The 17970-nt window shown below is 41.6% G+C and overlaps 1 protein-coding gene across 8 annotated transcripts in view; it reads right to left on the reverse strand.

The window, feature by feature from the left end:
* Positions 1-17970, reverse strand: part of sanbr (SANT and BTB domain regulator of CSR) — a 268809-nt gene that overhangs the window by 12867 nt on the left and 237972 nt on the right. For all 8 annotated transcript variants that reach the window (XM_072507794.1, XM_072507791.1, XM_072507788.1 and 5 more), the window contains one exon: positions 13208-13299. In XM_072507794.1, the coding sequence (XP_072363895.1) occupies positions 13208-13299 (92 nt within the window). The remainder of the gene's footprint in view (positions 1-13207; positions 13300-17970) is intronic.

Raw genomic sequence — 17970 nt, forward strand, 5'->3', positions numbered from 1 at the left:
ATAGTGAACATCTTAGCAACCATCAATTCAAATACAACCCCCAAAGACTACAACACTAAGTAATCCTTTAAGCTTTCCTTTTAACATCCACATGACTTAAAAACAAAACCTTTAACAGAAGCACATCAGGTTAAAGTCACTACTGAAAACATTTATAATTCTGAATTCACCAAATGATCAAGAGATAGTCTTTTGATGGCAGAGGGAACAGCAGTACACCAGCTATGTCTGGCTTCAGCTCCAACACTGAAAATGAAACTAAAAACTAAAACACACCCTGCAGCAAACAGCCTAAAACAAAAGTAAAAAGCTGACAGACAGCCCAGCTCCACCCACTCTCTGACATCACTGCAGTAGTAAACACCCATTTCTTAAAGGTACTCTCACATGATATTCTATCCAGCGTTTTTACCACATAATTCACCTCACTTAATTTCCTTTCAATCTGATAAGGTCCACAAAGCCTTCCTTTTAAAGGTTAACCTACCACTGGTAACAACATGAAAACGTGATCTCCACTGGCAAAACTACGAACTTTGGATTACTTGTCCGCTACTTGTTTCATCACATTTTGTGCAACTTTTAAATGTTGTCTAGCCAATTCACCTGCTCTATTTAATCGTTCCCTAAAATTTGACACGTAATCCAATAATGTAATTTCCGATTTCTCACTCACCAATTTTTCCTTAATCAATTTAAGTGGTCCTCTTACCTCATGACCAAAAATTAGTTCAAAAGGACTAAATTTGGTTGGCTCATTAGGTGCATCCCTGATTGCAAACAGTACAAATGGAATTCCTTTATCCCAATCCTCTGGATAATCTTGACAATAAGCCCTCAACATTGTCTTTAATGTCTGATGCCGCCTTTCTAACGCTCCCTGCGATTCTGGATGGTACGCAGTTGATTTAAATTATTTTATTCCTTAGCTATCCATAACTTCTTTGAATAACCTTGAGGTAAAATTTGATCCTTGATCAGATTGTATTTCTGTGGGTAGTCCATATCTAGTAAAGAATTTAAGTAACTCCTCCACAATCTTTTTAGCTGTAATATTACGTACTGGAATGGCCTCGGGAAACCTAGTAGACACATCCATTATAGTCAAAAGATATTGATTGCCACTTTTTGTTTTAGGAAGCGGTCCTACGCAATCAATTAGGACCCTTGTAAAAGGTTCCTCAAATGCTGGAATGGGTATTAAGGGCGCTGGTTTTATCACTGCTTGAGGTTTCCCTATCACTTGACATGTGTGACATGATTGACAAAATTTAACTACATCTTTATGTAGTCCAGGCCAATAAAAATGTTTTTGGATTTTAGATTGAGTTTTCCTTATCCCCAAATGACCTCCCACTGGTACCTCATGTGCAACTCGCAACACCTCCTTTCTATACCCTACCGGCAATACTACTTGATGAACTTCTGCCCACTTTTCATCCGCCTGCATATGTACAGGTCTCCATTTTCTCATCAAGACATTACTTTTACGGTAATAACACTGGTATACACGCAGATTCCTCTTCCGTGTATGCTTTCTGATACATCCGTTTTATTTCTGCATCTTTTTGTAACTCCGCCAATTTTCCTGAACTAAAAATATCCGCCTCATCCTCCACCTGCTCGTCCTTTTTCAACCATCTGATCAAAAATCGTTTCTGATAAGTGCACTTCAACTTCATCTTCACTCTTTGATTTCTCCTCGTCTTAACCTGTGACTTTGCGACCTTGTTACTACACAATCCGGAAAAATCCCAGGATATTAGACCTTCGACACTTCAGTTGTCTGATTTTCCACTGGCTTATCAACCACAGTAGGCATCACTTCCACCTGCGATCCAACTATATCATTACCCAAGATAAACTGTATTCCTGGACAAGATAGTTTCTCTATTCCTCCTACTACCACTTCACCACTCTTCACTGGACTTTCCAACCTTACCTTTATAATGGCACACTACTTCTCTCACCCTGAATTCCACGTATTATCACCTTTTCTGGCAATATTCTTCCCAGACTACATAACTCCTCATCTCTTACCATTAAAGATTGACTAGCTCCCGTATCTCTTCAAATTGTGACTTCTTTACCTGCTCCTCCTGATACACATGAGTAAACTTTACCCACACGAGTAAATTCTTTAAAGAGATCTGGCACCTTCTTATCGAGTAAATTCTTTAAAGAGATCTGGCACCTTCTTATCAATCACCTCTTGATCAGGCTGTACAATCTTTTGCATCTCCTTCGCTTCACTTGGGCTTTCCTTTACCACTTTAACAAACCCCACTGTCTTATCCTGTTTTACCACATCAGCCTTCCCAGTGCTTTTCTTCAACCACCAACACTGTGACTTTACATGGCCTAGTTTATTACAGTGAAAACATTTGAAATTTTTCATTTCTTTTCTACTCCCCTAGATTTCTTTTTTAATCTGAGGTACACTCTCCTTGGGCAGCACGGTAGCATAGTGGTTAGCACAATTGCTTCACAGCTCCAGGGTCCCAGGTTTGATTCCTGGCTTGGGTCACTGTCTGTGCGGAGTCTGCACGTTCTCCCCGTGTGTGCGTGGGTTTCCTCCAGGTGCTCCGGTTTCCTCCCACAGTCCAAAGATGTGCAGGTTAGGTGGATTGGCCATGATAAATTGTCCTTAGTGTCCAAAATTGCCCTTAGTGTTGGATGGGGTTACTGGGTGATGGGGATAGGGTGGAGGTGTGGGCTTGGGTAGGGTGCTCTTTCAAAGAGCCGGTTCAGACTCGATGGGCTGAATGGCCTCCTACTGCACTGTAAATTCTATGATTCTATGATTATCTCCCATCAGATCACCTTTACCGTTATCACTTGAGTATTTCTCATGTCCCCAGTTTCTATCCCTGACAGGCTGAAACTGATGTCGGAAACCAAGCTTTGATTTATGAACTAATTCATAATCATCTGCCATTTCTGCTGCTAATCTCGCAGTTTTAACCCTCTACTTTTCCACATGAGTTCTCACGACATCAGGAATTGAACTTTTGAACTCCTCCAAAAGTATAATTTCTCTGAGAGCTTCATACATTTGGTCTATTTTCAAAGCCCTTATCCACCTCTCAAAATTACTCTGTTTAATCCTTTCAAACGCCATGTATGTTTGACCAAATTCTTCCCTTAAATTTCCAAACCTTTGTCTGTCAGCTTCAGGCACTAATTCATATGCACCCAAGATGGATTTTCTCACCACCTCATATGTCTCAGATACCTCCTCTGGTAGTGATGCAAACACTTCACTAGCCCTATCTACCAGCTTTGTTTGAATCAGTAATACCCACATTCTCTGTGTCCATTTCATTTGTTTCCTTATTAAACGAAATGTAAAAGGCTTCTATCTCCTTCAAGTCGAACCTTGGCAATGCTTGGACATATTTAAATAGATTCCCACCAAGCCTTCGACTATGACTCTGTTTCTCACTATCCTCATCACTATCAACCAACTGTACGTTTCCCTTTACGTCTGCCAATTTTAACTGACTGTCATTTTTATTGGCCATTTTCTTAAGTTCAAACTCTCTCTATCTTTTTCTCTGATCTGTATCTCCCTTTCTCGTTCTTTTTGTTCTGCTCGGGCTAGTCTTTCTGTTTTCCTTTCTTCTCTCTCTTTTTCCTCTCTCTCCCTTTCTTTTTCCTCTCTCTTTCGTATTCAAGCTGCTTTAATTCTTTCTCATGTTCCATTTGTTTAATTTGTAACTGAATTTTTTGCCATTTCCAATGAATCAAACTGTATCTCAGGATAGATGCGGGCAGGTATAGGATAGATGCGGACAGGTTGTTTCCACGGGTCGGGGAAAGCAGAACTAGGGGGCATAGCCTCAAAATAAGGGGAAGTAGATTTAGGACCGAGTTTAGGAGGAACTTCTTCACCCAAAGGGTTGTGAATCTCTGGAATTCCTTGCCCAGTGAAGCAGTTGAGGCTCCTTCTTTAAACGTTTTTAAGAAAAAGATAGATACCTTTCTAAAGAATAAAGGGATTTGGGGATATGGTGTACGGGCCGGAGAGTGGAGCTGAGTCCACAAAGATCAGCCATGATCTGATTGAATGGCGGAGCAGGCTCGAGGGGCCAGATGGCCTACTCCTGTTCCTAGTTCTTATGTTCAACTTTAAATGCTTAGTCACCATAATTACCTCATCTTTTTGCATTTTGTCAGGTAATGTTAACTGCAATGTTTTTGCCAAATCTAACAGTCTGCTTTTAGTCTCTGTCCGTAAGGTACTGCGTGTGACCGTCTCCACCCCCAAAAACTTCAGAGCCTCTGAAAGAGTAATTTTCCACAACACACTCCCTACTTAAACTAAAATACCACACCTGAAAAGCACCCACAATATGCTCACCCCTCACTGTGTTTAAGTTCACAAAGTCAATCCAATAGATAGACTTTTATCCCCCTCGAGCCCCCAATTTGTTATGGGCCAGGGTGTCGAGAACCCCAAAGTGTATCATGGAGTTCACCTGACCCACAACTTTTAATAGATTGTGGTATGGGGAGCATACGGCCCACTCTACAGGTGTGGTACAGCAGAAATGGAAAAGTATTTTTTAAAGCAAAACAATGTTTATTCTATGAACTCAAGTTAACCTTTTTAAAACAAACAGTGAACATCTTAGCAACCATTAATTCAAATACAACCCCCAAAGAATACAATACTAAGTAATGCGTACGCTGTCCTTTTAACATCCAGAAGACTTACAAAAAACATAACCTTTAACAGAAGCACATCAGGTTAAAGTCACTACTCAGAACATTTATAATTCTGAATTCACCAAATGATCAAGAGACAGTCTTTTCATGGCAGAGAGAACAGCAATACAGCTGCTTTGACTGGCTTCAGCTCCAACACTGAAAACAAAACCAAAATGACACAGACACACCCAAGCTTTTCTCAAAGTGAAACTAAAAAGCAGAGCCAGAGCTCCGCTCCACCCACACTCTGACATCACTGCAGTAACATGAGCAGCCAAACATTTCTTAAAGTGACATTCTCATGACAATCACCATTTCCACCCGTGCTGCCACTTTTAAGGATTTGTGGACCTGCATGCCCAGATTTCTCTGTGTGTCTATGCTCCTGATGGTTCTGCCATTTATTTTATAGCTCTCACCTCAATTGGATCTACTAAAATGCATCACCTCGCATTTGTCTGGGTTAAATTCCATCTGCCATTTCTCTGCCAAATTTTGCAGCCTATCTATATCCTGTTGTATACCCTGACAATCTTCATCACTCTCCGCAATTCCTGCAATCTTAGTGTCATCTGCAAACTTGCTAATCAGACCGCTACCTTTTCTTCCAAGTCAATTATATATATTACAAACAGCAGAGGTCCCAGAACTGATCCCTGCGGAACACCACTTGTTACAGACCTCCATTTGGAAAAACACCCTTCCACTGCTACCCTGTCTCCTATGGCCAAGCCAGTTCTGGATCCATCCAGCTAGTTCACCCCTGACCCCATGTGATCGAATCATTTGCACCAGCCTGCCATGACAGACTTTGTCAAACGCTTTATTAATGTCCATGTAAACAACATCCACAGCCTTTCCCTCATCAATCATTTTTGTCACCTCCTCAAAAGATTCACTCAAATTAGTGAGACATGACCTACCTCGTACAAAACCATGCGGTCTGTTGCTAATAACACCGTTCACTTCCAAATGTGCATAGATCCTATGTCTGAGCACTTTTCCAACAATTTCACTATCACTGACGTCAAGCTCACTGGCCTATAATTACCTGGATTATCCTTGCAACCCTTCTTAAATAACGGTACAACATTGGCTATCTTCCAATCCTCTGGGATCTCACCTGTGGCCAATGAGGACACAAAGATTTCTGTCAGAAGCCCAGCGATTTCATCTCGTGCTTCTTCAGTAGCCTGGGATAGATGCCATCTGGCCCTGGGGATTTGTCTACCTTAATGCTTTTTAACACACCTAACACTTCCTCCCTCGTAATAACGACCTGTCCTAATGTGTTTACACATCCCTCTGAGACACCACCAATCAACATCTCCTTCTCCTTTTTGTGAATACCGATGCAAAATATTCATTGAGGACCTCACCTACTTCCTCTGGTTCTGTACATAATTTCCCTCCTTTGTCCTTGAGTAGGCAAACTCTTTCTCTAGCTACCCTCTAGTTTCTAATATACGTATAAAATGCCTTGGGATTCTCCTTAATCCTATCTGCCAAGGACATTTCATTACCCTTTTTGCTCTCCTAACTCCCTGCTTGAGCTCTTTTCTACTTTCCTTGTATTGCTCAAATGCTTTATCTGTTTTTAGTTGTACTGCCACAATTTCACCAACACATCTGTCCCACCAGGGGCGGCAACACTCTACGACCACTGCTACCCAAAAATGAAGGGTGCCTTCCTCGATCCATTCCCCGATCGCATTTCGGAAAATCAGACCATAAGGCGGTGCTCCTTCTCATGGCATACAAGCAGAAACATATGCTGGAGAATCCGGTTAAGAATGTTTGCAGTGCTGATCCGAGGCAACAGAAGAGCTCCTACGTGACTGCTTGGAGTCAGTGGACTGGTCCATATTTAAGAACTCAGCGACCAACCTAGACAAGTATGCCACCACTGTCACAGATTTTATCAGCAAGTGTGTAAAAGACTGTGTGCCAAAGAAGGTAGTACATACGTTTCCCAACTGGAAACCATGGCTTAATCGGAAGATTGACTCCCTACTGAAGGCCAGGTCTGAGGCATTCAAGACAGGCAACCCTGTCCTAAACAATAAATCCAGGTGCAACCTCCGCAAAGTCATCAGAGATGCCAAGAGACAATACCAGACCAAGCTTGAGTCACTGACTAACGTCACAGACTCTCGTCGGTTGTGGCAAGGCTTAAACAACATAACGGGCTACAAAGCGAATCAGAGTAGAATATCCGGCAACAGCGCACCCTTCCCCGATGAACTCAATGCTTTCTATGCTAGGTTCGAGCAGGAAACCATCCAACTGCCCCAGCAGTCTCGGACACACTCATACCTACTGTCACAGCTTCCAAAGTCAGATCGGCCTTCTTGAAAGTGAACCCTCAGAAAGCGACGGGTCCTAACGGGGTCCCTAGTCGTGCATGGACCAGCTGGCCGATGTGTTCGCGGACATCTTCAACCTCTCCCTACTCCGTTCCGATGTCCCCACCTGCATCAAGAAGACCACCATCATACACCGCGGTGCCAAAGATGAACCAGGCAACGTTCCTCAACAACTATCATCCGGTGGCCTTGACATCTATCATTATGAAGTGCTTCGAGAGGTTGGTCATGAAGCACATCAGCACCATGCTCCCAGAATGCCTCGATCCACAGCATTTTGCATACTGCCACAACCAGTCCACAGCAGACGCCATCTCCCTGGCCCTACACTCATCCCTGGAGCATCTTGACAACAAGGACTCCTACGTCAGGCTCCTATTCATTGACTACAGCTCCGCCTATAATCCCAGCCAAGCTCATGTCAAAACTCCAAAACGTAAACTTGGCTCCTCCCTCTGCAACTGGATCCTCGACTTTCTGACCCATAGACTACAATCGGTAAGGATAAACAACAACACCTCCTCCACGATAGTCCTCAAGTACCGGGGCCTGCAAGGCTGCGTACTTAGCCCCTACTATACTCCTTATACACACACGACTGTGTGGCAAAATTTGGCTCCAACTTCATCTACAAGGGGTTGAGGGGTGACCTGATAGAGGTCTACAAGATTATGAGGAGCATGGATAGAGTGGATGGGCAGGCACTCTTTCCGAGGGTGGAGGGGTCAGTCACCAGGGGGCATAGGTTTAAGGTCCGGGGGGCAAAGTTTAGAGGAGATGCGCGAGGCAGGGTATTTATGCAGAGTGTGGTGAGTGCCTGGAACGCGTTGCCAGGGAAGGTTGTGGAAGCAGATACATTAACAGCGTTCAAAAGGCATCTTGACAAACACATGGATAGGATGGGTATAGAGAGATACGGCACAAGGAAGTGTTGAGGGTTTTGGCAAAGGTTTGTATCATGACCAGTACAGGCTTGGAGGGCCGAAGGGTCTGTTCCTGTACTGTATTGTTCTTTGTTCCACAAGTTTGCTGATGACAGACCGTAATGGGTCGGATCTTGAACAACGATGAGTCAGAATATAGGAGGGAGATAGAGAACCTAATGGAATGGTGCAACAACAACAATCTCTCCCTCAATGTCAGCAAAACTAAAGAGCTGATCATTGACTTCAGGAAGCAAAGTGGCGCACACCCTCCTGTCTGCATCAATGTTGGAGATGGTTGCCAGCTTCAAATTCCTAGGTTTGCACATCACCAACAATCTGTCCTGGTCCACCCACATCAACGCTACAACCAAGAACGCACAACAGCGCCTATACTTTCTTAGGAAACTAAGGAAATTCGGCATGTCCACATTGACTCTTACCAACTTTTACAGATGCACCACAGAAAGCATCACAACCTGTTATGGCAACTGCTCGGCCCAAGACGTAAGAAACTACAGAGTGTCGTGAACACGGCCCAATCCATCACGTGAATCCGCCTCCCATCCATTGACTCTGTCTACACCTCCCACTGCCTTGGGAAATCAAAGCACAATCAAAGACCCCTGGCTTATTCACTCTTCCAACTTCTTCCATCGGGCAGGAGGTACAAAAATCTGAGAACACGCACTAACAGATTCAAAAACAGCTTCTTCCCCACTGTTACCAGAACCCTAAATGACCCTCTTATGGACTGATCTGATCTCTTCACACATCTTCTCTACGGAGTAGTATTCCACTCCTGTATGCTTCACCCAATGCCTGGTGTCTATGTATTTACATTGTGTATTTATGTTTGCCCTATGTATTTTTTCATGTATGGAATGATCTGTCTGGGCTGTACGCAGAACAATACTTTTCACTGCACCTCAGTACACGTGACAATAAACAAATTCAAATCCAAATCCAGAAGAAAAGTCTTCATCTAAAAAGTGGTGAAATTGGTACTACAGGGAGTGTTTGAAGTGTAATGAATGTAGGAATTTCAGATATATTGTATTATAAGTATTTTATGAAGTAAGGATTAAAAGAATGGGTTAGAGCGTGTTTGACTGCTGAGATCATGTTTTAAAAGATTCTTAGATTGAAAGACAACAAAGCATTTGGGATCCAGAGGTGCAATTAACCATTGTAAAAAGCTTGGGATAATGTGATTTTGTTTTGTTTCGGGGATTCCATGGGGAATTAGTTTTCAGCTTGGTGAGATGGTGTCATTGCTGGGTGGAGCCAAGGCTTTTTGAGAAGGCATTTTCAGTTCATTCCTGAGCTGAATTAAGCGGTGTCCAGAAGTGAGGCAGTTCTGTTCTCACTGTAGGTTAGTTAAAATAGATTAAAGGTATTTAAAGCATTGCAGACTTGTCTGAGGACAGGGGGGGGGGGCTGGAGCCAGAGTTTCTACATGGGTCTGACTGGAGTTGGATCTTTTCTCTAAAGCAGTGTCAAGTGATCTCTTTCTCAAAGAATAACTCTGTAAAGCAAGTATTCCGCTGTGCCATTGGTATTTATGATGGATTGAGAGCTGAGATGATTGTTTTCTTCTTGTTTAAGTGGGATTAAAGATAGCAATTAAGATAGCAATTAAGTATTCACTTTATTGAGTAGTACTGTTTAAGGAGTAATTGTAAGCTATTTTCTGATGTAATGTTTAAGATTTTAATACTGTGTTAGTAATAAAGTCTGTTTTAAAATACCATATCCCTATTTCTTCGTGGAATCACTCCTGGAGCAAAGTATCCTTTCCTTGTTAGACGTTTTAGTTGTTGTGAAATGAAGAGTCTAAAGTTCTTGTTCCTTTTCACCAAACACCATTTATTTCACTTCCACAGCCTCTGCACAAAACTCTTAACAACACACCACCTGACAGAGGCCACCTGAAGCCCCTTTACATATGTGTCAATTAATGGATACTTAACATAAATGAGACAACTAATTGCAATGTCTCTTAACCCATTACTTAACATTCCTCACCATCTTACAAAAGTAAAATAAGATATTGGGTTTTCTGTCCAGTATCCTAGTCACTGTTGGGAGTCTGGTCTGCATCATTAAGAAGCAAATAGTGTAAATGCATTTACGGGCAAGCTAGACGAGCAAATGATGAATAATGTTATGACAGATCTTTATTTGGAAAGATGGGAGGTGGTTAAGTGAAGCATAAATGCCAACACGACTTATTGGGCCATATGTAATTCCCTAATTCTGGCTTACTGAGTATCCCCTATTTTAAATCACACCATTGATATCTGTGTCTTTAGCTGCCTTGGCCCAAAATGTTGAAATTCCCACCATAAACCTTGCTATCTCTCTTCCTTTCTTTAAGACACTTGTTAAAATCTTTTGGTTTTGAAATATTTTGTCACCTTCCTTAATATCGCCTCCTGTAGCTTGGTGTCATAAAAAAAAAATTCTCCTGCGAAAGGTCTTAGAACATTTTATTACATTTTAGCTGCTACATAAATGCAAATTGATGTTGATCCAGGTTTCAATGAGTTTGGTAGATCTCTTCATTTCCTATTATTATACACAGGCCCAGTTAATTGACTGGATATGGCTTCTGCACTTCTGAAAAGAGAATTTTGTTTGTCATTCAGAGAGGTGTTAACAGATATGTTGATCCTAGGTAGCAAAACATCTAGGTGGTATTAGCCACTGAAATCTTTACTGCCATGAACAGACCCATTATTACGGTCCTTTGCGTTTAGGTACCTGCAGGTAAGGGACATTGCGTGGAAGGTTTGGAAAAAGTTCCCCAGGGTGCCGAGGTTCACCCTACAGGAGCAACTGTTGCTTCCGGATGTGGTAGGGGGAGGGCAAGATCAAAGACTTATTTGGGTGGCTGGGAGAACAAGGGGGTGGGCGGGTGATGAAGATTAAGGGGAAGTGGGAAGGGGAGCTGGGTGAGGAGGTAAACTGGGGAGTATGGAAGTATGGAGTGAGGCGCTACAAAGGGTAAATGCGCCTCTTTGTGCGCAAGGATGAGCCTGCTACAGTTCAAGATCGTACGTAGGTTACATATAAAGCAGGCAAGAATGAGTGGGTTCTTTCAGGGGGTGGTTGTGACGAGTGTGAGAAGTGTGGGTGGGGACCAGCGAACCACGCCCATATGTTCTGGGGCTACAAAAAGTTGGAGAGATTTTGGGCGGGTGTTCGCGGCACGAGCAAGGATAGTGGGGAGGAGGTTGAGCTGGACCCTTTGGTGGCGATATTTGGGATATCAAGAGAAGCCGGAGCTGATGGAGGGGAGGAAGGCTGATGTTGTGGCCTTCACCTCTCTTGATTGCCCGGCGACTAATTTTATCGGAGTGGCAGGCAGCAACTCCACCGGGGGTAGCAGCCTGGCTGGGGGAATTATATGAATTTCTTAGGCTGGAAAATATCAAATACGAGTTATGGGGTTCAGTGCAAGGTTTCGAGGCAAGATGGGGGATGTTCGTGACCGTGTTTGAGGAGTTGTTCGTTGCAGAGGTGATGGGGAAGTGGGGGATAAAAAGGGGGTACAATTTGTACAAACTGTATAGTTGTGTGTTGGGAAGTTTGTGTCCCGAATTTGTTATGTGTTGTAACTTTTCATATACGTTTGGAATAAAATAAATTTTAAAAAAAATTATCACTGTCCTCTTAGATGACGGTTAGTCCAAATTAATTTGTAAGCTAGTGAAGTGTTATTGCAAAGTTGCTTAAACTCCATTTCACATTGATGATGATGATTTGTGGCCCAAAGAGACGCTCCTAATAAGTACTTGTACAGTTTTAGTCTGAAGATAACCGTATCCGCATGCATTCTGCTCTGGTGGAATTCCTATGATTATAAGTTGCTAGTTTCTTACATTGGGCAATCATAACTGTTGCTTTGGAATATAATTCAGAAGTAAAATAATCCAAATATAAAGGAACTACCGGAAAGAATATTATGTATTTTAAGATAGGAAATAGTGGGCCCAATCTTCTGTGGAGTGACAATCACCATTGGATTTCCACTCCACTCTTTTTACTTATCTTAGACTGGTCAGTTTATCCAATGAATAGTTAAACTAGACAGACCTATAAATTCCCATGTTTGGAGCAGTGGTTAGGGCAATACAATTAGCATCAGCAGACCTGAATTAGAAGAGGGTAAATCAAGTAGATTTGCTGTTCCCAATTGCTATTCTCTTCTGCAAACTGCATGAATGATCTGTCGATCAATGACAGGATTGGTATCGGCTCAGATGAACAACCTGGACAATTACCAGAGCTAACAAAGGGCAACTAGCAAACAGCCAATGAGAGAGGAAAAATATTGGAAAGAGAAAAATGATCACCCACTCTGCAAAATTTATTGCAATTAAGATTATGCTAATATTACGCTATCTGGGAAATACAAATTTGACAGTGGATTAATGTGACATTGAGAAAAATTTCAATGCTTAGAAATCGCAGAAACAAATTGTTACCTGGGCACTTGATAGCGGTTGTCTTTTCTCATACAAAACCAAGGCAGAATGACTTTAAAGGATTATGGAGGTTTATGGCAATATAATTTAATAAAATGAATCTATTAGAAATGATAATCAGCATCACATGGATAGTTAAGCCTATAAATATCCTTAAATTATTATAGTTACTGACAAAGAAGGCAGGTGAGAATTCAATTAGTCTTTAAAGTTCTTTTTTTTTCTATTCTTAAAGATATGCTGAACCTGTCTTAAACCATGAATGGAACCCAAATTTTAAAGCTTATCCCAGTTGAGTAAACTTCATAGATGATTTTCTTGATAAACACAAGATGTTGAGCGTACCATGGGATTTTCTGTTTCAAAATTTCCTGGTTACTTTGGAAGATAACCTAGGCGAAAACCTCTGAAATTATCTTGTCATTTGTCTCAGTCACTTGAAAACAAGTGCACAAACAACAGGTTGTAACAATGTGGTCCTTTACTCCCACCCAAAATGCATTTTTCTATTAAGGTGAGCCCATGCACAGATAGCCTCAAATCAAATTAATAGGAATTGTTGCTGTTACAAGAGAAAATTATTAAGTCACTCTTCAGGAGTTTATTTTTGCATCAAGTTTCACAATTTGATTAATAGAAATCCATTTAGGATTTGACACCGATCTGACACCAATCTGCCTTATTGAAAAATACTATTAGAAAAACAGCTTACCTCTTTTCCTTCTTTTGCCTTGGTGCGATCAATTTTTTCTCCAAATCTTATTTTTGTCAGATGTCCAATTATTTCAACCATTCTTCGTTGATCTGAAATTCAAACTTGCATGAACTTCAAACAACTTTACATTCTATAAATGCAACTGTGAATAAATACAGTTAAGTTGAAAACATAACAGTTCCAACTTTGATGCTAAAAATAACACAAAATTGTGCAGCAGACTGAAAATTTACAAACTAGGATGCACAATTTTCTAGTATGTACTTCTGGTACATGCTAAAATTTCCACATACATTTTAAAACCATTACTGATTATCCAAGATTTCTACTTCCAAAGACAACCAATATGTTAGTTATGTGGCCCAGATTTTGCGATAATAATAGTGAAGAGGCTTAGAGCTCATTATTATGATCGGTTAAATCGGACAACAATGTTTAGTGGCCACACAGGTACAGTTAAATGCAAAAATCTGGAAGTTTCTGTCAGATACCCAACTCCTCTACAGGAAAATCTGTTTTAGTCCAAAAAATCTGGCAACAAAATTACTGCCGACTAATACTGCACCAAAGAAACAGAAAACATGAGGGCTGGTGCATTCAGGAGCAAGTAAGTTTTTAACGGCATGACAAGTGGTAATTATTCAGAAGCAACCTTTCTGGCCCTGAAAACTTAATGTTACATGTATGGAGTCTCATTCTCTCAGAGGAAAATTGAATTTGCAGAACAGAAGCAGATCAGTTGAGCCAATTAGTTTATGCTGGTGTTTAATGTAATAATCGCCTATTGTCACAAGTAGGCTTCAATGAAGTTACTGTGAAAAGCCTTTAGTCGCCACATTTCGGCGCGTGTTTGGGGAGCCTTCTCCAACCTTGCCCACCCCCATCTGAACCCAACATATATTGATATCAGTGTTAAAGAGATATTTTTTAAAAATGTTTTACATTTTCTTCCTGCCCCCTTTAACTCTCCCTTAATCTCATCTGCATATACTTTTTTTTGTTTTCTTAACATCATTTAAACTGCTTTATACTTCCAGGTTCCGTGTCTCAGTCAGGATTTTTTCATCTGAAGACAAGAACATAAGAAAATTGAGCAGGAATAGGTCATTTGGTCCTTCGAACTTGCTCCGCTGTTCAATATTATCATGGCTCCACTGCGACTCCACATTCCTGCATGATTCCCATATCCATCAATTCCTTTACTATCCAAAAATCACTAATCTCTGTCTTGAAAACACTCACCAACTTAGCATCTATAGCTAGAGAATTCCAAAGATTCACAATACCAAGTGAAAACATTTTTCCTTATCACAGACCTAAATGGCCAACCTCTTATTCTGAAACTATATACAGATATGTATTTCTGGTCATCACAGCTAGGAAAAAATCTCCCAGCATAAATCCTATCAAAGCCCTTAGAATTTTTAATTCTTCAATGAGATCTCCTTTCATTCTTCTCATGTCCAGGGAATATATTTCTTATCTCAGGAATCAGACTACTGAACCTTCACTGCACTCCTGCTAAGCGAAGAATATATCCTTCTATAAGAGATAGCTGGACATGGCAGCTAAAGGGATCAAGGGGTAAGGAGAGAAAGCGGGACTGGGATACTGAATTTGCATGATCAGCCATGATCATATTGAATGGTGATGCAGCCTCGAAGGGCTGAATGGCCTACTCCTGACCCTATTTTCTATGTTTCCATGTAAGGGAACCAAAACTGTACACAGTGTAATGAGTGTGGTCACATAAAGGCAGTCCCTACATAATTGTCGAAAGACGTCTTTCCTCTTATACTCTGATCCATTTGTAATAAAGCTAGCATACCATTTTCTTGCTGTACCTGCACACTAACTTTCTGTGATTCGTGTACAAGAACAGAGTTCCTCTGAATGCAAACATTTCCAAGTCTCTCACTAATTAAAAATATTCTAATTTTCCATTTCTCTCTAAAAGGATAACTTCATAATTTTCAACATGTTATTCTATTTGCCATTTTCTTGCTAACTCTCTTAAGCCGTATATATATCTTTGTAGCCTCTTTGTCTCCTTATAGCTTATTTTCCCATTTAACTTTATATCATTAGCAAACATGTATGTATACATTATACATGTTCCCTTCAGTTAAGTCAGTTAATAATGTTGGAGACAGCTGAGGTCTCATTGATTCTTATGCACTCCACTTGTTACAGCCTGCCAACATTACATTTTTTTTTTAAACATATATTTATTAAAGTTTTTTAACAACACAATTTTTCCCCCTTACAAACAATAACCGCCCCCCCCCCGTAACAAAATAACACAAAATCGCACTGAGCAAGATATATACATGGCAAAATGGTATATTTACATAGCTTTATACACTGACTCTCGCCCGCACGTGCCAGTTTCCCCCACCCTCCATGTTATCTCCCGCTCATCCATCCCCTCAAACAATCTCTCGTCTCCCCCCCCCCCTCCCCAGGGTTGCTGCTGCTGACCGACCTTTCTCTAACGCTCCGCGAGGTAGTCTAGGAACGGTTGCCACCGCCTGTAGAACCCCTGCGCAGACCCTCTCAAGGCAAACCTAATCCTCGCAAGCTTTATGAACCCAGCCATGTTGTTTATCCAGGCCTCCAGGCTAGGGGGCTTCGCCTCCTTCCACAATAGCAAGATCCTTCGCCGGGCTACTAGGGACGCAAAGGCCAGAATTCCGGCCTCTTTCGCCTCCTGCACTCCCGGCTCATCCACTACTCCGAATATTGCTAGCCCCCAGCTTGGTTTGACCCGGACTTTCACCACCTGAGATATTGCTCCCGCCACTCCTCTCCAGAACCCCTCCAGTGCCGGGGCATGACCAAAACATGTGGACATGGTTCGCCGGACTCCCTGAACACCTTCCACATCTGTCCTCTCCCCCAAAGAACCTACTCAACCTCGCCCCCGTCAAGTGCGCTCTGAGAACCACCTTAAATTGTATCAGGCTGAGCCTGGCACATGAGGAGGAATTAACCCTACCACAAACCTTCCTCAATCTCCTGCCCCAGCTCCTCCTCCCATTTACCCTTCAACTCTTCTGCTAGGGCTTCCCACTCTTCTTTCATCTCTTGGTGTATTGCCGAAACCTTGCCCTTGAATTTCTTGTGCCGGGAGCAACGGGAATTCCCTGACCTGTCGCCTCACAAAAGCCCTCACCTGCATATATCTAAATGCATTTCCCGGGGGTAACTCAAACTTCTCCTCCAGTGCCCCTAGGCTCGCAAATGTCCCGTCAATGAACAGGTCCCCCATTCTTCTAATCCTGCCAACATGAAAATGACCTACTCAATCCTATTCTGTTTCTGATCTATTAACTACTCCTCAATCGGTGTTAATATACTACCCCAATCCCATGAGGCCTAATTTTGTGTAATCTTCGTGTTACCTTATTGAATGCTTTGAGAAACCATATCCACTGGCTCTGCCTTATCCACCCTGCCAGTTACACCTTCAAAAAAAACTCCAATAGCTTTATTAAACATGATTTATTTTTCATAGTTCCATGCTTACTATGCCCAGTCACGTTATGATTTTCACAGTGCTTTGTTGCCATGCTCCTAAATAATAGATTCAAGTTTTTTCCTACTCCTGATATCAGGCTAACTGATCTATAGTTCCCAGTTTTCTCTTTCCCTTCTTTCTTGAATAGCAGGGTTGTTCTTTACCTTCCAATCCACTGTTCTAGTAATCCAGAAGCCCAGGCAAAGCTCGGAGGTCAAGAGTTTAAATCCCAACATGACAGTTGATGAAATTTAAATTCAATTAATAAAATCCGGAATTGAAAACTAGTCTAAGTAATGGTGACCAATGAAACTATCATTGCTTGTAGTAAAAACCCATCTGGTTCACTAATGTCCTTTAGGGGAGGAAATCTGCCATCCTTACCTTATTTGGGCTATGTGACTCCAGACCCACAGCAATGTGGTTGACTCTTAATTGCCCTCTAAAATGGCCGAGTAAGCCAGTAAGTTCAAGGGAAACAAATGCCAGTGATGCCCACATCCCGTGAAAGAATAAATAAAACTATAATTTCTCCTGTCTCTGGCTCACAGGGAGCAAACTTTATTTTTCTTCAATTTTACATACTGTGTGGGCAGCACGGTAGCATAGTGGTTAGCACTATGGCTTCACAGCTCCAGGGTCCCAGGTTAGATTCCTGGCTTGGGTCACACTGTCTGTGCAGAGTCTGCATGTTCTCCCCATATCTGCTTGGGCTTCCTCAGAGTACTCCGGTTTCCTCCAAGTCCCAAAAGACGTGCTATTCAGGTAATTGGGCATTCTGAATTCTCCCTCTGTGTACCCGAACAGATGCCGGAATGTGGCGACTAGGGGCTTTTCACAGTAACTTCATTGCAGTGTTAATGTAAGCCTACTTGTGACAATAAAGATTATTATTAATTATTATTGTACCTGTGGAAGCTTTTCAGATCTGTTTTTGTGTCTCTTGCTAGCTAACTGTCACTTTTTTCTTTATCAATTTATCATTCAGCCTTTTTTGAAATCGAAAATTCTTCCAATACTGTTTTTTGGCATTATTAGAAACCCCCTCCTTTAAGCAAATGCCATCCTCAATTATTTGTTAGGTATGCTTGGACCACTTATTCCATGGGTCTGCAATTTCTGAATTAATTCTTTAAATATTGCTATTGTTTATCCAGTGTAATTTTAAAATTTAATTTCCCAATCTACCTTAGCCAACATGTTTCTCATACCTATGTGGTTTGCTTTGTTCAGATTTAAG

Source organism: Scyliorhinus torazame, chromosome 1 (genome assembly GCF_047496885.1).
Source record: "Scyliorhinus torazame isolate Kashiwa2021f chromosome 1, sScyTor2.1, whole genome shotgun sequence".
Taxonomy (NCBI): Eukaryota; Metazoa; Chordata; class Chondrichthyes; order Carcharhiniformes; family Scyliorhinidae; genus Scyliorhinus; species Scyliorhinus torazame.